The sequence below is a fragment of the Limulus polyphemus genome, unplaced genomic scaffold (genome assembly GCF_000517525.1).
Source record: "Limulus polyphemus unplaced genomic scaffold, Limulus_polyphemus-2.1.2 Scaffold2376, whole genome shotgun sequence".
Lineage (NCBI taxonomy): Eukaryota > Metazoa > Arthropoda > Merostomata > Xiphosura > Limulidae > Limulus > Limulus polyphemus.
The window spans coordinates 45,467-63,622 of NW_013667986.1; the positions used below are offsets into that span (position 1 = coordinate 45,467).

General features: G+C 32.1%; 1 protein-coding gene across 1 annotated transcript in view; it reads left to right on the forward strand.

Annotated features, from left to right (window-relative positions):
- The window catches only part of LOC106466762 (suppressor APC domain-containing protein 2-like), a 19,967-nt gene extending 2,965 nt beyond the window's left edge, over positions 1–17,002 (forward strand). The window contains 4 exon segments of the mRNA XM_022394848.1: positions 6,035–6,144; positions 11,850–11,996; positions 16,381–16,500; positions 16,619–17,002. Coding sequence (XP_022250556.1) covers positions 6,035–6,144; positions 11,850–11,996; positions 16,381–16,500; positions 16,619–16,741 — 500 coding nt within the window. The 3' untranslated portion in view covers positions 16,742–17,002.
- The last annotated feature ends 1,154 nt before the right edge of the window (positions 17,003–18,156 follow it).

An 18,156-nucleotide genomic window follows, 5' to 3' on the forward strand; every position in this document is an offset into this window, starting at 1 on the left:
CAGTGTTAAGTTAAAAGGAAACCGTACTTACATATTCGGTTAGTTTTTTTTTCCGTCCCTGGCGAATTAAAGTTAACTATAAACTAAAACCAAACCCCCCACCCCCACCACACACACACTTCCAGACCTGGCTACAGGCTTGCTTGTTACCTAACCTGCCTGAGTGGAATCCATTTTTAGAATATAATTCATTCTTACCGTGAAAATTATTCCACAGGTCCAACCTGACCACTTTCTCCTCTAAGCATTTCACCGATGAATTTTTTATTTAAGTTTTGGATGCTGCTAATTCATTCATTCCAACATTTGGTTTGAGGGAGTACTTCCGAAAGGACTACACGCCTACTTTTGTCCTTATAGAGTTAGTTTTATCTCCAGTTAGTTTAACCTATGAAGTCACACTAGCTTCTTCTAATTACTTTGTTATAATTATCACTGTTATTACTTTTTTAATTTCATTATTAGCATGATCTTTCTTGTATCTTATTATCACTTTTACATTTCAAATAATTCTCAGGTTCAACATAAATCGGGACCGAGCTTGGCCAGTAGTTAGTGTGCCACACTATGGACCTGCTGTCTAATGTTTGTCTTGTTCACCAAAAAAAACAAAAAAAAACGAAAGCGATCTGTGCTTTTGGGCCGTGGGTGAGCTGTAACAGTGATGGTCGAATCCCAATATTCAGTCAGACATGTGTGGCCTATAATTTTGTTGTGGGTGCTGTTGACTACAAACATCTTTCTCTCTTGTCTATCGGTTCAAAATTAGGGACCGCTAGCGCAGACAGCCCTAGATTAATTTTGTACGAATATCCGAAAACAATCAAACAAATCTGTAAACCACGTGTGTAGGGGGAATCCAGGACTAGACACCTAAAAAATGACGATGTAGGACATTTAGACACCACTTGTTTATTATACAATTAAACAATAATTTTCTCCATTATATGACCTGTATATATATATATAAATATAGGCCTACCACATTATCAGTTTAATTTACTCCATTATATAAACTGTATAGATCTAGGCTTATTTTATGAAATTTTTAAATCTACGCCATACTTTACCTAAATTAATTATATCTAGGTTTATTAACTTACCAGTTTAACTTACTCCATTATATGACCTGCATGGTAACCGAACAACTAGACAGTTATTAGGTGTCTAATTGTCCGGTTACCGTGTAGGGGATAGTTATAGTCGGATTAGTTGTATTATACACTTTTCATAATATGATAGTAAGTTTTTCTTTTAGTTATATTTAAACTGGTTATTTTAATATTTCTACTCTTTATTGCATGATTTTGTTATTAAATTAGTTAATTTTTGTACCTTCCTACACCTTAAGTTTTTCATGTATTATCTAGCTACCCGATTCTGTAATTAATCTGTAAAAAGTGTCGCAGCCATTTATCTGTTATGTGAGTTACATTGTTGTAGTTGTTAACGTGCTTTCTTTGGTCACTAGGGGTTGTTCGTGAGGATTATATTAAGTTTGCGTATATTGGTAAGTTATATTATTTCTTTGATGTTAGTTTCATTAACAATATAAGTCTAATATTTTTATTTCTGTTAATATGAATTTTTTATTATACATACATTTATTACTATAATTATTTTGCATTGTTAGTTTGGTATATGGGTTTAGGACTAACATAAATGTCCTAAGCTGACCGAACTTTGGTAGTTATTATTGGCGATCCTACTAATTATCACAAAGTGCCACAAATACACGTGCAATATGGTAAAATATTCTCGGTCAACATCCACATTGTAATTTCGTTTGCAAGGACCGTCAAAATGGATCATAACAACAGAGATTAAACCGTTTTATCAATTTATCACAATATCTTTTGTTAAGTCTTCTGCTATTATTTTGTGTTATCCAATATGTCTGTTATTATGTTTATTTATATTACCTGTGTTGTACATATGTATGAAAACCTTAGTAAAGTAACTTTTTCTTATTTTGGTTTATTTATTTTTTCTGTAGAGTACTTTACTGCAGGGCAATATTGGATATTTTCTCAAATTATATATTTACATTTGTTTTCTTTTTGTCTTATTTTTTTCATTGTGTAGTTTGTGGTAATTTGTAATCAGTTTGTGGTTTCTTTATCGTACTTTGTGGTAACCAGTTGGACTGATTATTGGGAGTATGGCTTAAAATATTGCTGAAAGTGAGAGTACACAACTGATGAATCAGAGTATCGTCATAATTATATGTATCTGTTTTATGACGTTTTCATCATCCGATATATGTAGATGTATTAAATATTTGTTTAATTTTAGTTGTTGTCTATGTAACTAGTTTTGATAATTAGTTGAGTGCTATGATTTCTAGCTAATCAGCTTTCATTAGCCATCGAAGTTGATGATAGGGGGCGTTATCCAAAGGAACTTTTATGCCTTTAGATATAATATATATTTAGTTTATATTAACACCTTTTTACTCTTTCATAGGCCCCCTCCCCACTCCCTTATAAAATGTTGAGTTGAAAAGAATTGGGAAGTAATTTAAGACATGATTATTAAATTTTGTTAGAGAGGGTTTTCTCTACACAGAAATAGAGGGAAAAAAATCTCCACGTAATGCTAACACTAACAGAGAATAATGACTCGAATAGTTCATGACCGCAGTAGGAGGGCAACGAAATTCCTTTCCTGGCTACTCACTTCATAGAAAGGTGTTCAAAACATACGCGCTGAACTAGTCAGTACAATACACAGAGGAATGGGGGAGGGGTTTCTAAACTATGTGGTTTAGTCTTCCAGGAGTTGAACATAACCTGTACAATTTTCAGCCCCACCTCCATCTTTTTAAACAGGCCTCCACAAAGCATGAACTACAGAACTACGCACGCGTTCTAATGTGTTGCTATAGAATAGCCATGTAGCCTCGATGTATGTTATTGGTGTGTGCAAAGAATATATTGTCGAAGCGAAATTGAAGCATAGTCTGTAGGCACTTACGCGCCACTCGAGTTTCCGAGAGGAAGAAAATCAAACGTACTGCTGCCGGGCATTGAACCTTTTTTTTTTTTTTCACCTCCCCAGTACAAACTAAATGTTTATAACAACTAAACAATCTTAGTCATACGTATAAGTCGTTTCAACAAAAATAACAGCAAAGGTATTTTTTATAGCTTTCGGTATTGAGTTCAACGCGTCATCGTCACATAATTTCTTGTACTTGTGATTTCAGTGTAACTTTATAATTAAAAACATAAAATTCCCATTAAAACCAAAGAATTTTGTTTTGGGAAATCAATTAATCATCTTAAGGTCATGAAACCCATCAACGTATAAAAAAACCATCGTTGGCACAGCGAAATGGTTGAATTTAAGTTTACAAAACCCACGTGAAAGCATTAACACAAAAGTGAAGAAAAATAATATTTTTGGGGTCGAAATCAGATGATTATGAGCTATTTATATTTAACATTGTTAGTTTCAGTATGTTATATATTGAAGAAAATTAATTAAGCCTATTTTGGTCAGTTGAGCTAGTAAATCGCTTCAGCTGTCCCCCGGTGGGACAGAGGTAAGTCTTCGGATTTACAACGCTAAAATCAGAGGTTCTGTTCCCCTTTATGGACACAGCAGATAGCCCGATGTGGCTTTACTACAAGAAAGCACACACATCGCTTCAGCCTCGAGACAGTTGTAAATAATTAAAATCATAAGCTCTCATGACTAAATCCTAATAGGTTCTTATTTATCGAAACTAGTATTGTATGTTGTTCCGAGCGTTGATTAGTGTTAGCGCGCTGGACTGTGAATCCGAGAGTTGACGGTTTTCGTCCCATTGCAGAAAATAGAAGAAATTATGACTGTCATATCGTGCTTTTCGGTTATAATAGCCCAATAGTTGGCGGATTGTGCTGTTGCCTAGTTACTTTCTCTCAAATCTATTAGTTCAAATTAGGGACGATTAGCACATATAGCTGCTGTGTATGTTTGTTTGAAGTTAAGCAGAAAGCTACACAATGGGCTATCTATGCTCTGCCCTCTACGGGGATCGAAATCCGGTTTCTAACGTTGTAAGTCCGCAGACATACCGGTCTGCCATTGGGGAGCTTATGTTGTAGGGAAAAAAATACAAACATTAAATATTTATAAATTTGAACAATATCAGATAAGAAATGAACAATAAAACAACAACAGCAAAATAGTTATTTTTATACCGCTTAAACATTTAATACGCGTGGAACCATTATAGATGACTTAGATAGCTTGGAAATCACATTTTATATATATTCATATAATATAAACAAAACTAACAGGTATCGCTGTCATTGCGTTGGTATACAAATGAGTTGTCAGAGGGTTGTTATCAAAACTATATGTTACTATTTTTCATTATTTAAATTACTTTTAGGAGATCAAGGGCATCTGTCGCGTGATAAAGACCTGTTAGAACTGGTGTTTTAATTATAAAAAGATTTACACAGATGATATAGCTCACTAAATTTCAGGTGCATTTACTATTTCGTTATATTTTGTGCAAATAAATGGCATTATGATTTCGTAAGAGTACATGAGAGAGAGAAAGTTATCACAATCCTGTTCGTAGTGACCTTTTTTTTGTTTGTTAAGCGGTTAACTATAATAAATTACATCCGGTGTAAAAATGTAAAAAAGAAATCATTGTTTCACTTCCGGTTATTGGGCATGAGTTATCTCCCGAACAAGATAGTATTTTATGTAAAGGATTTGCAATATACTGAATTTGCGTTTACAAATAAATAAATTAATACTACTAATAATCAAGATAAACATTTTAAAAGAATGAGATACTATTACGGATCGTGAATTTATAATAATCAACAAGGCATAAAATTTGAATGTCGAAGTTGAGGCAACTTAGGATTGAGACGTTTATTTATGTTTATTACACTATCTATTATGTAAACATGATAAATATAAAATAAAGTTACACTTCTAGGAGGAGTTTCAAGTAATCATAATGCATATTCTCCTAAGTCAGCGTTTCCCAAAGTGGGAGCCGCGGCCCCTCATGGGGCCGTGAAGCTTTTTTCTGGAGGGCCGCCAAAAATGGGCCGAAATTAAGGATGCTGAATTAATTTTAATCCTAAATAAACAATGAGCTGTTAAAAATTATGTTGAATTAATTAAACGATACAGTATGTCGAAAGGATATGTTATTGTTTTTACTACGGCACTGTTTTTCAATCAACGTGCTAAAGTTATAGGTTAGTGGACCTCAAACTTTTTTATTCACATCAAGGGAGCCTCAAACTAAAAGAATTTGGAAATCACTGTCCTAGGTAATTAAGATGACGTCTCCTTCCAAAGCAATTCTATGGTTCACATTGGAATATTGGAAACACAATATTAAATACCGTTCAATAAATTTTCTTCCGTTTGACGAGAAATTCATTTTTACTCAAATACTTACTTATCCATGTAATGAGTATTTCTCAAACGTTTTTTTTTTTTCCTCAAAGAAACACAAACTATATACACTTTGTAGTAAAACAATTATTTTTAACCCACGATTTTCTTTTTATGTTAATCTATTTTGGCTTCACGAGTTCAGTTTTATATGCTGTGCCACTGGTTTTCCATTGTTAAATATGTAGCTACTGTTTAAATATTCTCAAAAATACAAAAATGCCCGGTCACGTTCTTGGGTGATTGACGTACAATAATATAAATCTTAACAGTACTTAAAAGGTAGACTATTGATTGTTTGTCTGTTTTTGTGTAGTGCATTTTTAGTACTGAATAGCTTACGTAATTTAGTCAAAAGGCGTCGCTAGGCGCTGGCACACAGGGCCCGTGCCCCGATTCTATTTGGCACTCTTGAAAAATCAGATTAGAAATCCATGATCGTTATCTACTGAAACGCCAAAAATTCCCGCGAGTTATGAGCCCGAGTCCAGAATCATTTAAGCACCTAGCGACACCTCTATTTGTAGAATTACTTTTGTATTCTGCAATTAATTGGTTTTGTGGAACTTGTATCTATTTTATAATTTTTATTTCAAAATCGTATATTTTCTAGGTGGCGCTGCATTTAGACAGACAGAGAGCAGACCTACAGCCAAGAAAGCTTTCAACAGAAGGCGGGAACCTAGAAGACATACTTTAGCTAATGGGATTGATTACAATATGGTAAATACCAAAATAAAGTATGCCAAGTTTATTAATAATTATTGGAAAATGCATCAAATTAATAAAGTTTCTATAAGGTAATATAGACAAGACCAGGATATAGCAAAAGGATTAAATTTCTAACAAAACGAACAGCACAGCTTCCTAATATTAATAAACATATAAAGTAACAGACGGAAGTCTATTAACGGAACTTAAGGCATTAAGGAATATGTATAGGAGTTAGTATCTCGGGTATTTTCCACAATACCTCAAACGAATAGTATTTCTCTCAGCCATGCACAAGTCCCTTTAATGACAACAATGAAACGATTAGTATATATATTTTTTTGTAGTATAAAACTACAGATTGGGCTATCTGTGCTCTGCCCTCCGTGGGTGTTGAAACCTAATCTTTAGCGTTATAAGCCTTCAAACATACCAGTGAGCCACTGGGAGCAATAGATGGTTGCAATACTTTTATAAGATCGTTTTTAGTTTTGTAGATAGAAAAATGGAATCGTTTTTTTTTATTGCTATCTGGTTTGATGCCTTTCATGTACACAGTTCACCTTATTACAGGCTAAAATCACCAGTATTCAAGAAAAGATTGTTTTCAAGTGATTGGTCGATTAGTTGAAGTATGTAAATAATAATAATATACATATATTATTCTTTCAAATTTAAATTTATCTGAACTATAGGTTTACTTGTAGTTGAGTTGCTTATTCTTTCATTGATGTTATTACTGGGCAACTACCTTTCGAAAATTGACTGCAGACAGTGAATGTGTAGTTAGGTTCTTGTCGACATTATGGGAACAAGCACCTGAATCTAGCCCATTAATAATTTCAAATCTTGTTCAGTTTTCACCCGCATTGGTGTATAATTGAAGATAGATTATCTATCTTCAATGCAGATATAAACCACTTATGACTTATTGTTATGTTTGACATTTATTTTTAATTTTCTAAATTTTGTCTTTGCCGAAGTTTGATTAGATTTTTATATTTTTTTACTTCTTTGTTTTGTGGTGCTGATAGCTTTCGCCCTAATACATATGATGTTGTTAAATTCATATATTGTATGTCGATGAAGGTCAGTGATATAGGAAATACAACCTTGGTAATGTGTTAGTCGATGGTGATCTCGGTTTTCTATAGCTCTACATTAAATTCCGATATCGTATTGTTCGCCTTGTAAAGAGTATGAAAACACGCACATAGGCCCGGCATGGCCAGGTGGTTAGGGCACTCGACTCGCAATCTGCGGGTCGCGGATTCGAATCTCCGTCACACCAAACATGCTCGCCCTTTCAGCCGTGAGGGCGTTATAAAGTAACGGCCAATCCCACTATTCGTTGATCAAAGAGTTCCCCGAGAGTTGGCTGTAAGTGGTGTTTACAATCTGCTTTCCTTCTAGTTTAATACTGCTGAGTTAGTGACGGCTAGCGCAGATAGCCCTCGATTAGCTTTGCGCGAAATTCAAAACAACCCAAACCATTAGGATTTAACAGCGCAGTATGTAGCATAGCTCAAGTACGAATTGATAAAGAAATCATGGTTTACATTAGTGCTGCCACAAACTAAAATGGTGTTCAATTTTTATTATATTTTATTCGTAGAGCTAGCTGTCAAACAGTTTACTGGTTTCGTACTGTATACGAAACCAATGTAATGATGTCGTTGCATTAATTTAAATACGTTTATTTCCGTCTTGGTGTGTAAATGAAGACATGAATTAAAGATACATGTATATTTGTGTATATAGTTTTGGATCAGAGGTACGCATTTTAAATGTTCGTGTGTATGTACTATACATATCCAGTTCAGAATTTTAAGGAAGTTGTATGGCTTCATAGAAAACTATAGATTGTTATTACTAGCAGTAGAACGAACGTTGAAAAAAATAAATTTGTTCAAAGGGCAAAGTATTGCGTAAAACTTTTTCCTGGGTGTCGGGCGGTATGAGTTCCACACCCACGGTGGCCAAAGCACAGATAGTCCATTGTGTGCTTAACTATATAGTTCACGCCGAAACTCTCTTGTTCGAGATGCTGGTGATATAAATAGCGTCTAAACAATTACTGTGTCTGTCGTATTCCAGCCGAGCTGATGACGCTTAGTATTAGGCGAAAGGCTTCGTTAGCGCTGTATATAGCCGATATAGTGTGGTTGACATATTATTACATTCGTACTTGCTTTCAGTTTCAATCACAAGTTCGAATAACAAACGAACAGTTATAGTTAGTTATGTGCTACAGTGAAAAAAAAAAGAAATTGTTTTGCTAATCAGAAAAACATTTATATATTATGATTATTCATAATAATTTATGCAGATGTGACAACTTTGCTTCTGTTCAAGATAAAGCTAGTCGAGAAGGCCTTGCAATGACAGTTGTAAGACTTATATTTATGGAACTTGCATTCAGTTCTTGACACAACTATATATTTTTAATATATAAAAAATGAATGTGTGGCATATTACGTAAAAGTATGATAACATGAAAATGTTTTAATATGCATAAGAATTTCACTTTCATAATGGTTTTTCTCCCCTAATTAATTATATTGATTTTAATTGACAGCATTTTGTTAAAAATATATTATATTTTTTCTATTTCTGAATTTGTTTTTATGTTGTTTGAAATTTAAAGATAAATTGTATAATAATTTTTTCATTATCTATCCCCTCCCCCACTAGAGGTTTAGCATTAAGCTCGAGGGCCCCAACACCAAAAATAGGCTTAAATAGTCCATTGTGTTGCTTTGCTATAAACATGAACAAGCAATCCGAAGTCACCCAGTAGAATTAGTAAAATCAATCATTTTGCTATTTACGTGCAAGTTACTTATTTTTTATAATGATTGCAAGGATGAATTTATTAGTAAGAAAGTATTACAATTATTTTATCAACAAATTACGTTTTTAGTTCTTGAAATTCGCACAAAGCTACACTAGCTCTATCTTATTTTAAAGTTTAAACTGATACTGATAGATTATAGGGAAGGAAGGCACTTACTCTAGTCAACAGCATTCACCGTCAATTGTAAGGCAACCCTAATCGAATAGCAGGATATGCCCATCATTCTATAACTCTTTCAGGGTCCGAAAGTGCGGAGCCCGTTTTGCGACAGTGGAACTTTTTTATGAGTACAAAATAACAAACAAACAAACAAAAGAATACGAACATAAACATCACTTTTAAAAGGTAATTTTACTTTGGTTATGTGTAAGTTCGTAAAATAAATAAATAAATTGACGTCTCTGAATGTCTCATTTTCTTCCTACACACCAAATAATAAAATACTAAAATAGCCATAAGAAACTAAATTAGGCAAAGGTGGATATAAGAAATGGAAATTTCTGTTAACATTTAAGTGCATTTTAACACAAACGTTATTTTGTTTTTATTAACTCATAAAGACTGCTGAAGTATTAATTTCACACAATAATATTGGGTGAATGCACATTGTTTGGGAAATATGATTTTATTTTTTAATGAAAAGTGATTTTGACAAGTGTTAAGCATCCTTAATGACAATTTCAAAGGTCTGACACATTTATTTAATTCCCTTGACCAGCCTAACTGGATAGTGGACCAGTGGAAATAACTTGTTGTGTGGAAATAAATAAGTTCCTACTACAAAGAATAAGAAATTTAACAAGTCTACTCAGAGATAACATCATTTATACAGGGTATAAATGTAGTATGTTATATTAAAAAATTTTGGAGCTTCACCATGTGTTACAGTCTATAGCATGACATCCATCATATTCTAGCTGATAACCATGAATCTTGACATTGTAAGGCTGTCATACTCAAAGTACATCCAACCTCTTTGCTTTCTATAATCCATCTAGTGTATGAGAACAAACACTTCTCAGTGCTCATTTCAACAGTCTGATCACATTGAAATTCATAGGTACTGGTTTAGAAACTTGACCAGTACTTCTTTGTATGGAACTGCAGAAATACCCATTTCATTCTTCAGCTGCTTGAGGTATGCTACAGTTGAATGTATATGTTGTGGAAACAATTTTTGTATATGTGACTTGTGTCACTTTTCTAGGCAGAGATCTTTCTTGATAAAGTTGTATATATACTGTTGCTTGGAGCACTTGGACAATATTTGCAACTGGTCTTATGCTCAAAGATTCTCACCTATTATAAGATGCCACACTTTACTTAACACAGCTGGGGTATGACTTATTGCTGGGCTCTTTTTAGATGGTTCTGGTGCACCAAGTTGATCCATATTCCTTTGATTTTCAATGCCATTGAGGATAAGAGATATCCATGTCTTAAAAATTCTTAAGTCCCTGATTTGAACACATCATTATATATGATCTGAGTGTATGAATATGTTGCACCAGGAAAGGCTGTTACATACTCTTCCCAAAAGCAATTCATTTTTTTGGTGGTATCACACCAGCTACAAAATACCAAACAATGTCAAAACATAGTTCTGATACATATAATTTTACTGCGACTATATTGGTTGTGGTTGCCATGTGTCTTGCTGATTTGCATATTCAAATTAATTTTAATGTAATGTACTCAACATATATATATATCGTTAAATACTTTATTTATAGGAAGCACACAAATATAGGTAAGGAAGTACACAGTATTCATAATACATGTAAGGTTTTGCTTATAAGTAAGCAAAGTGTAATCATAGTTTGATTTGAAATAATTTTTATCTTTGCAACATTAGTTTTTCTTTTTAATCTGAACAGGAAATATATCAAAATAATGACTGATTAAACTACGTATAAAATTTATTAATGCTACCTCAGAAAACAAGAGTTGGCAGAAATGAATTTGAATATGTTTTTATAATGCTTCAAAAGAAATATGTTCCTCAGACTTGCTTTGAAACTGACTTCTCATTTGCATAAGTGTCATTGGATTTGCTTATTGGTGGTAAATTTGGTGACTGTTCAGTACTCCGAAAAATTGAAAAGAATGTCAAAATTGAATGAATAAACACATTTGTAGGTTGATAATAGATAAATGCAATCACAACTGAAAAGTTGAAGGGGTACATTTTGGCAGGGGTTTGGGGGACCAGCTGCCCCTGATAGCTTGCTCTCCTTTTCAATGCAAACAACAGAAATATTTGAATTAACATTTGTAATGTACAGCTCATTGCATTGGCCCGGTGTCAAGATAACTTTACTGAATGGAAGCTTTCAACATGTTTAATGAGTCCGGAATATAACATTCGTTTTCATAGCACAATGGAATAAGAATATTGAATGTTCATTCTCTGAGAAGAGTTAGATCCCCAAACCCAATCCTGATGCATAATTATGCGGGCTTTGCAGCTAACACTATAAATGCATACAAGAAAATATCATTGGGGAAATGATGATAAACATTATACATCCATTCATGAGAAATTGCAACCTGTTAGGTCATATCCTGGGGTGTTTTTTGTCATGAAATGTCACAAAGTCTAGTTGCCAAAACTTAAGTTAGTAGATAGTATTTGAGAGTTACTTGTACATAGAACTATCAGATTATAATTTTGAACCTATGTCGGTATTTTTACATCTCGTTTTGTCATCAGAAAACCCTGGAAAAAAATTTAGCATATAATATTCTAATGATGGGTGACACCAGAGATTAAACTTAGCATTGTAAAATTGTTTTATTATTTGTTGCACAATAAGTATGAGGTTCATTAAGTCTTTGAAACTTTTTCTTAAATCAACAGTTGAAGCGCATGAAGCAGTTGGAGCAGGAACGAGACATTTTGTTCCAAGGATTGGAAGCAGTTGAACGAGCTCGGGACTGGTACCAGCAACAGATTGGTAGCGTCCAGGAGAAAATGCGCTATGTCAGCAAAACAAACACAAACTTTGTAAGTGATATAGAGGCGAACTTCATCCGAAGTGAACTTTAAGTTTAGTTCGTTAGAGTTAGTGTACCAATCAGTTAGTGAAGTATTTAGTTCGAGAGTTCAGTTCATTGATGTATTCATATGAGTAATGAATGAGAATTCAGGGAAGTTAGTTAGTGACAGGATGTACTTACAGTTTTGAAATATCAATTATTTTTAGTTTCAGAAAGTTAATTTTATGCAGAATATTTATGGAAATTTACATCATAATTTTTTTTAAGCATGGATTTATTGCTTAAAAGACTCGACCATCTATCAGTTCAACTTTACAAGTAGTTAACTTTTATTTTTTTTAAATATGTAAAGTATGGAACATTAAAAGTAATCTATAAAAACCACACACTTAAATTAAAATTGAAAATAAGAGACTCCAGTGGGTTGAAACAATACAATAAAATACAATATCATGAATAATTCCAAGCCACAATAAATGGTTTAAGTGTTATATAATCCAATGAAAGTTTATTCAGTGCCCACAACAAACAAATTTGCCATTTAGTATTTATGTTGTTGGTCATAGCTGTATTTATTCATAATCATTTGCAATATAGAAATAGTTATGAGCAATTAGAGGATATATTAAACGGACTAAATACTTTGTAGAAGTAAAAAGTTAGAGTCCATTCTCTTGTCTAAAAAACTGTGTACTGTTGAAATGGCATTTTAACATGGGATGTTGGCAGAGGTGGATTATCATTGGGGCTGAAGCCCAATCAGTTCAGAAAAAAACAAAAAAAGCTATAAATATATAGAGAATATAATATTAAAATATCAGATGTAAAATAATCATAGAAATATATTCAATATATTTCCCTGCTTTATTTTACGTTTTATAGGCCCCAAAGTAAAATTTATTTTATGCTGTTTTGTTTTAGCAAACGACAAAAATACACTGTTAAGGTACTTTTATGTTTGTTTCTTAATTAGCCCAAGTGTCATAAGTGTAAATGTACTATGTACTGTACATTTACTGTTAATAAAAAATCTATAGAAAAAGGTCCCCAAAATAAAATTAGCCTGTGGCCCCAAGTACAGTTAATCCTCCCCTGGATGTTGGTTTGAAAAGTTATTAATCTACATTCACTTTATATATCTGAAAAAAAATCTTTAATTCAAGGTTTTTATTTGGTCATTTATAATCAGATCTGCCATCACAGTTTTTTTTTCCTAACTTGTAAATGATGTGCTACCCTTAACTGCTTTTGTATTAAACTTTGTTAAAAGTTCTCAATATAAATTTTGTAAAATTCATTAACTGGAAGAGAATCCTGCAGCAATGAATCAATTTTTGCATCATAATAGAGAAAAAAAGAAAAGAAATATATGTGAAAAATAATTACTTAAGTTTGTGATAAGTCAAGGTACAGTAGCAAAAAAAACAATATAAATAATGTTAGTAATGGGACTGGAAATATAAGGAAAAGAAAATGATTCAACTTTGTTTATCTTTTGAATGAGGTGATGGAATATTTACTAAGAGTTTAGACAATAATATTTTTTTCTGTTGTTATTTTAGTATGTTTCTTTTTTTTCATTATTTATTCAATTCTAACTTTTAAATGTTAAGCATGATTATTGTCGCTATGTAGCCAATGATTAACTTTTGTCTACGATCACTTTTAGAAACTGAAACTTTCAAAATGTATTTATACAGTTGGTGTTTACAAATGATTCACTCCAGGAAGACATACGTTCATTTCTTGATGCAGTACTTAAACAGTGGGTGGTCATTGCAGCTGTTATTGAAGATACTGAATAAATTCAAGATATAAATTCTTAACTGTAAAACCTTTTAGGAAGTTTCTCATAAGACACTGCTTTGGAAAGGAACAATACCTCCTATTTATCACAAACCTTTTCAGTACTTTCTATAAGTGCTGTTAAGTGCTGGTTTACTTCAAATATCCGTGTCATCTGAAAGTTTAACTTTTCTTGGTGAGCATCAGTGGAGTACTCCTGAATTTTTCAAAAAAAGAAACATTCATAAACAACAAGATGATGCTAATCAATGTTTAACGTAATAAATATTAAAATCCACAAATCTATAATTTATGTAAAACCAAGCACTTTGTTACAGATTTTTTTTTTCTCCCATTTCATAGTTCTAATATTTTTAATTACTGTTTTATTTTTTTCTCCCTAGGTAACTTTAAGTAACTGTGAAAAGAAAAATACAATTCTGTATAAAACTGTAGATAATTGTATTTTTCTGGATATTTTTTTTTTGAGAAAAATATATATAAGTTTGAATTTTTTATGTATTTTACTCTGGATTGTAACTGCACATAATTCTTTAGAGACTAAAAATTGTTAAATTCTTTTAACATTTTTTTATTATAATTTGTCTTGTTGGATTTTTGTTTTTTTTCTTGATATTTTGGTTAAGGTTACTATTATTGTATAGATTATATTAACATTTCTTAATAGTGTCCACATATAGTTTGTTTATAAAAATTTAAGAAACTATGTGACCACATTGGAAATTCTGAAAGCTGATGAAGCAAGGGAAACCAATAGGACTAGCATTTTTGATAAAAATAATGTATCATGCAGGCAGTGGCGTATCTAGAAATTTGAAAAGGGGTGGGGGGTGAGTCTTAATTTTTATTTATTTTTATAATATTTAAAATTTTATTATTTCCTTGTGAAAAATAAAATACAAGCCAAAGGGGGTTTACACCACCACCACCACCCTGGCTACGGCAGTGCATACAGTTGTTTTTTACCATTGCTCTTAATTTTTATTTTGGACTTGAGTCCCTGTTGTGGAAAAGTAGCTTGTCAGGTTTATCGTTTGTCCCTCACAAGTTTCTGTGCCCAGAAGGCCATTCAATAATTAAGTTCATTCTGACCATAAGTTATTATTCAATGTTTGAAGTTATATATCAAAATATTGTAGAAATATAAATTATCTTCATTAAAAGAAAGTGAAGAACAAAGAATAATATATTTTGATAAATTTTTTTCTTCTAAGGACAATCTCCAAGTTTGATGCTTCTTATTTTTATTCTTAGAAATCAATATCGCATGGTGTTTAGACAGATAAAGAAGAGTTTTCATACTTTGTGACTTTATTTTTGCTTTTAAAACCATGTTAATTAAAAAAAAAAGCATGTTAATTTATATACTTTTTGTTTGTTTTTACTTTTCTAGGTTTTTTTGAATTTCTGAAAATTTTTCACTTCCAATAAACCATACAGAATGGCCCATTAAAAACTATACTGATACATAGTTCCACAATGTGACATTTGTGATACCTTAAATCATACGTGTCCCTGCTACACTTGATTCATCATTTCTTCTATATGCATAACTTCTGAAGTAATATTTTTATAAAAATATGCTTTTCAATGCTTAACTGTGGCACTCTGATCACTCTTGGGCTTCTTATCTGAAGAAGGATATTGAACCATTAGAAAGGGTTCAGAGTAAAAGATATAGGATGATACCTGGGAATGAATGATGTTGACAGACAGACAGACAGACACACACACACACAAAGAGGAAAGGGTCCAAAGGAGGGTTACTAGGATGATTTCTGGTATGGAAAAGTTGTCATACGAGGACAGGTTGTTTTTCGCTTGGATAACAGAAGAATTAGAGAAGCTGTAATTGAGGTGTTCAAGATTGTTAAGGGAATTGACAATATTTGTGCATCTTTTTTCTTGTTTAATGATCAGAGTGGTAGTACAAGGGGATGGAAGTATATATATTGGCAGGTTAGGAGTTGTATTCAGTTTAGACAGTTTTACGTTTCTATCACGGTGGTTGTCTTTTGGAACAGGTTTCCTTAGGATGTGGTCGGGGGCAGATTGCTCCACTGGAACACCGGCTCGGTGGGCTGCTGCATTCGATACATTCTTAGAAATTGATTTTAACTTCTAATATTTTTAGCCCATATGCGGCATGTGATATTGCCCGGGCTGATTCTTTACTGCCAATCTGCCCCTGTCTGTGGTAGATTCAGTAAATTTAAGGGAAGGTTAAATAAACATTTAAACAATGAGGGCTAGATTTTTATTTTATTTAAATATGGATGGGACAGCCTTGACTGAACCAACAATCCCCTTAAATATTAGTTATATGGAGACATAAAAGTATTACATAAGGTATACCTTAGTGTTTTGGTATAGTTTTTATTGGGTCTCTCTTTATCTGCCAAAAAAAAATGTTCATCAACTGTCCAGGTTATAATAACATGGAAAATATAAATAACAATTTATAGACAACCATTTCTTTTCCTGTTTTTCAGTTTGAACTGTGTGGAATAGAGTCCATTAATTTTTATAATATTTGTTATAAATGAAAAAAAATAGCATTTTTAATTCGGCTCTTCTAAACTTAGGGCTTTCCTTTGCACATGAATCTTGCCGTTCGACAGCCGGCAGTGCTTAACAGGATGCAACAAGATTCTACACAATCAATTATTCAGAGGTTGAAAGAACAAAACAAAATGCTAACTCAGGTAAGGTTTTACAGAAAAGTAATGTTGATTGCTTACAATTAATTTTAATTAGCGTTCAAAGTTTTAAAACAAATCGGTGATAGATTATAATGTTTGACTTTACGTGTAACCTTTTCAGGAAGTGGGGAATAAAAGTGAACGCATTACTCAGTTGGAAAGAGAAAAATCCTCTCTCATCCGAGAGTTGTTTCAAGCAAGAACTCAACACCGTCGAGAAAGAGATGATACGACTTTCATGTGATACCATAGTTTGTGACTTTCTCAGAGGGTATAATTATGTTAACACGTAGGTTTTAATGTATACTCCACAATCATGTAAGTGCCTTTTTTTTCAGTAACTTTTAAGCATTAATTCCAGTGTACAAAAGCTTTAACGTTGCATGTAGTGAAGTGGGTAGTAACAGTGTTTTTAATATTTAAAAATTATCTTGTATTTAAAGACCATTTTTAATATCTTATGTGAATTTTTTAAACCATCGTTCATTTTAATCTTATAAGTTATTATCTAATGCATTTTTATATTTATATACATTCCTTTTTATTTCATTTAGAATAATTTTCTCGACATTTTTTTTTCTCTCTATGAGACTAGTTTTTATAAATATCTTGCAATGTCATTTTATACTTTAAAACTCATGAAATCAAACTCTTGTATGTGTATATAATCAATCATAGATTTTAAGATAATGTTTCATTCTGTAATAATGTTTCTTAATTTTTGTGTACATGTTGTAGTTGTTAATCTTAAAATATTAAAAGTTTCATCCCAAAAATTGATTATTAATCATAATATTTGGTTAAAGTATTCGTGACTACTTAGTAAAGTGCTTGAACTAATGTTTTTTAGATTTATTCTAAGTTTTGCTGTATGGATATAAATTTTTTATTGATTTGTTATTAATTACCGTAATGTTGCAAGACTTCCTGTCTAAAAGTACATGCTTTCTTCATGTATTATCAGTTTGACAATTCAGTGTGTGTACACTCACACACGGTTTGGCGTAAGGGAAAGTTCTTTAGATTCTGTATCATGTTAATGAAGTTACTTTTTCTTTTCACAGTAGTTAACTGATTTTTAGTTTTTAGAACTTGTAGTTAAGACAGTCATAACTGCTTTAATTCGACAAATCCCTCCATTAAGAAGCAGTCTAGCTGTAAAATGAACTTGCAAATAAATGTATAAAACATTTTCGCACACAAATAAAGAAATTTTATAGAAATCCATTTCAAACAATGAAATGAATTCAATACGTTTTATTATTTAATCAAAACTTTTGTATTTTATAAATTTTAGGTGCTTTTTTTGTGTAGTTTATAAACTTCAGGTGCTTATTTGTTTTTGAAGTATGAGTATGACAGTATTTGAATTTTTTTCAACATAAATTTGCTGAGAGGGATCTCTATTGTAATTTGTATAGAATAGCTTCCAGAAATTAGATTTAAAGGAATCCCGTAAAAACCTTAACACTTTTAACAGCTGAACTTGTCTACTTCAGAGGTAAATAAGAAGATAGGTCCAATTGTTGAAAGCACTAGGGTTTATTTGAACTTGATCAACCAAACCTTTTTTTATCCTACATGTTTTTTACTCATAGAAATTATACCATTCTTATATATATATGCAATTTTTTTTTTTATTATATGCGAGAAAGAATA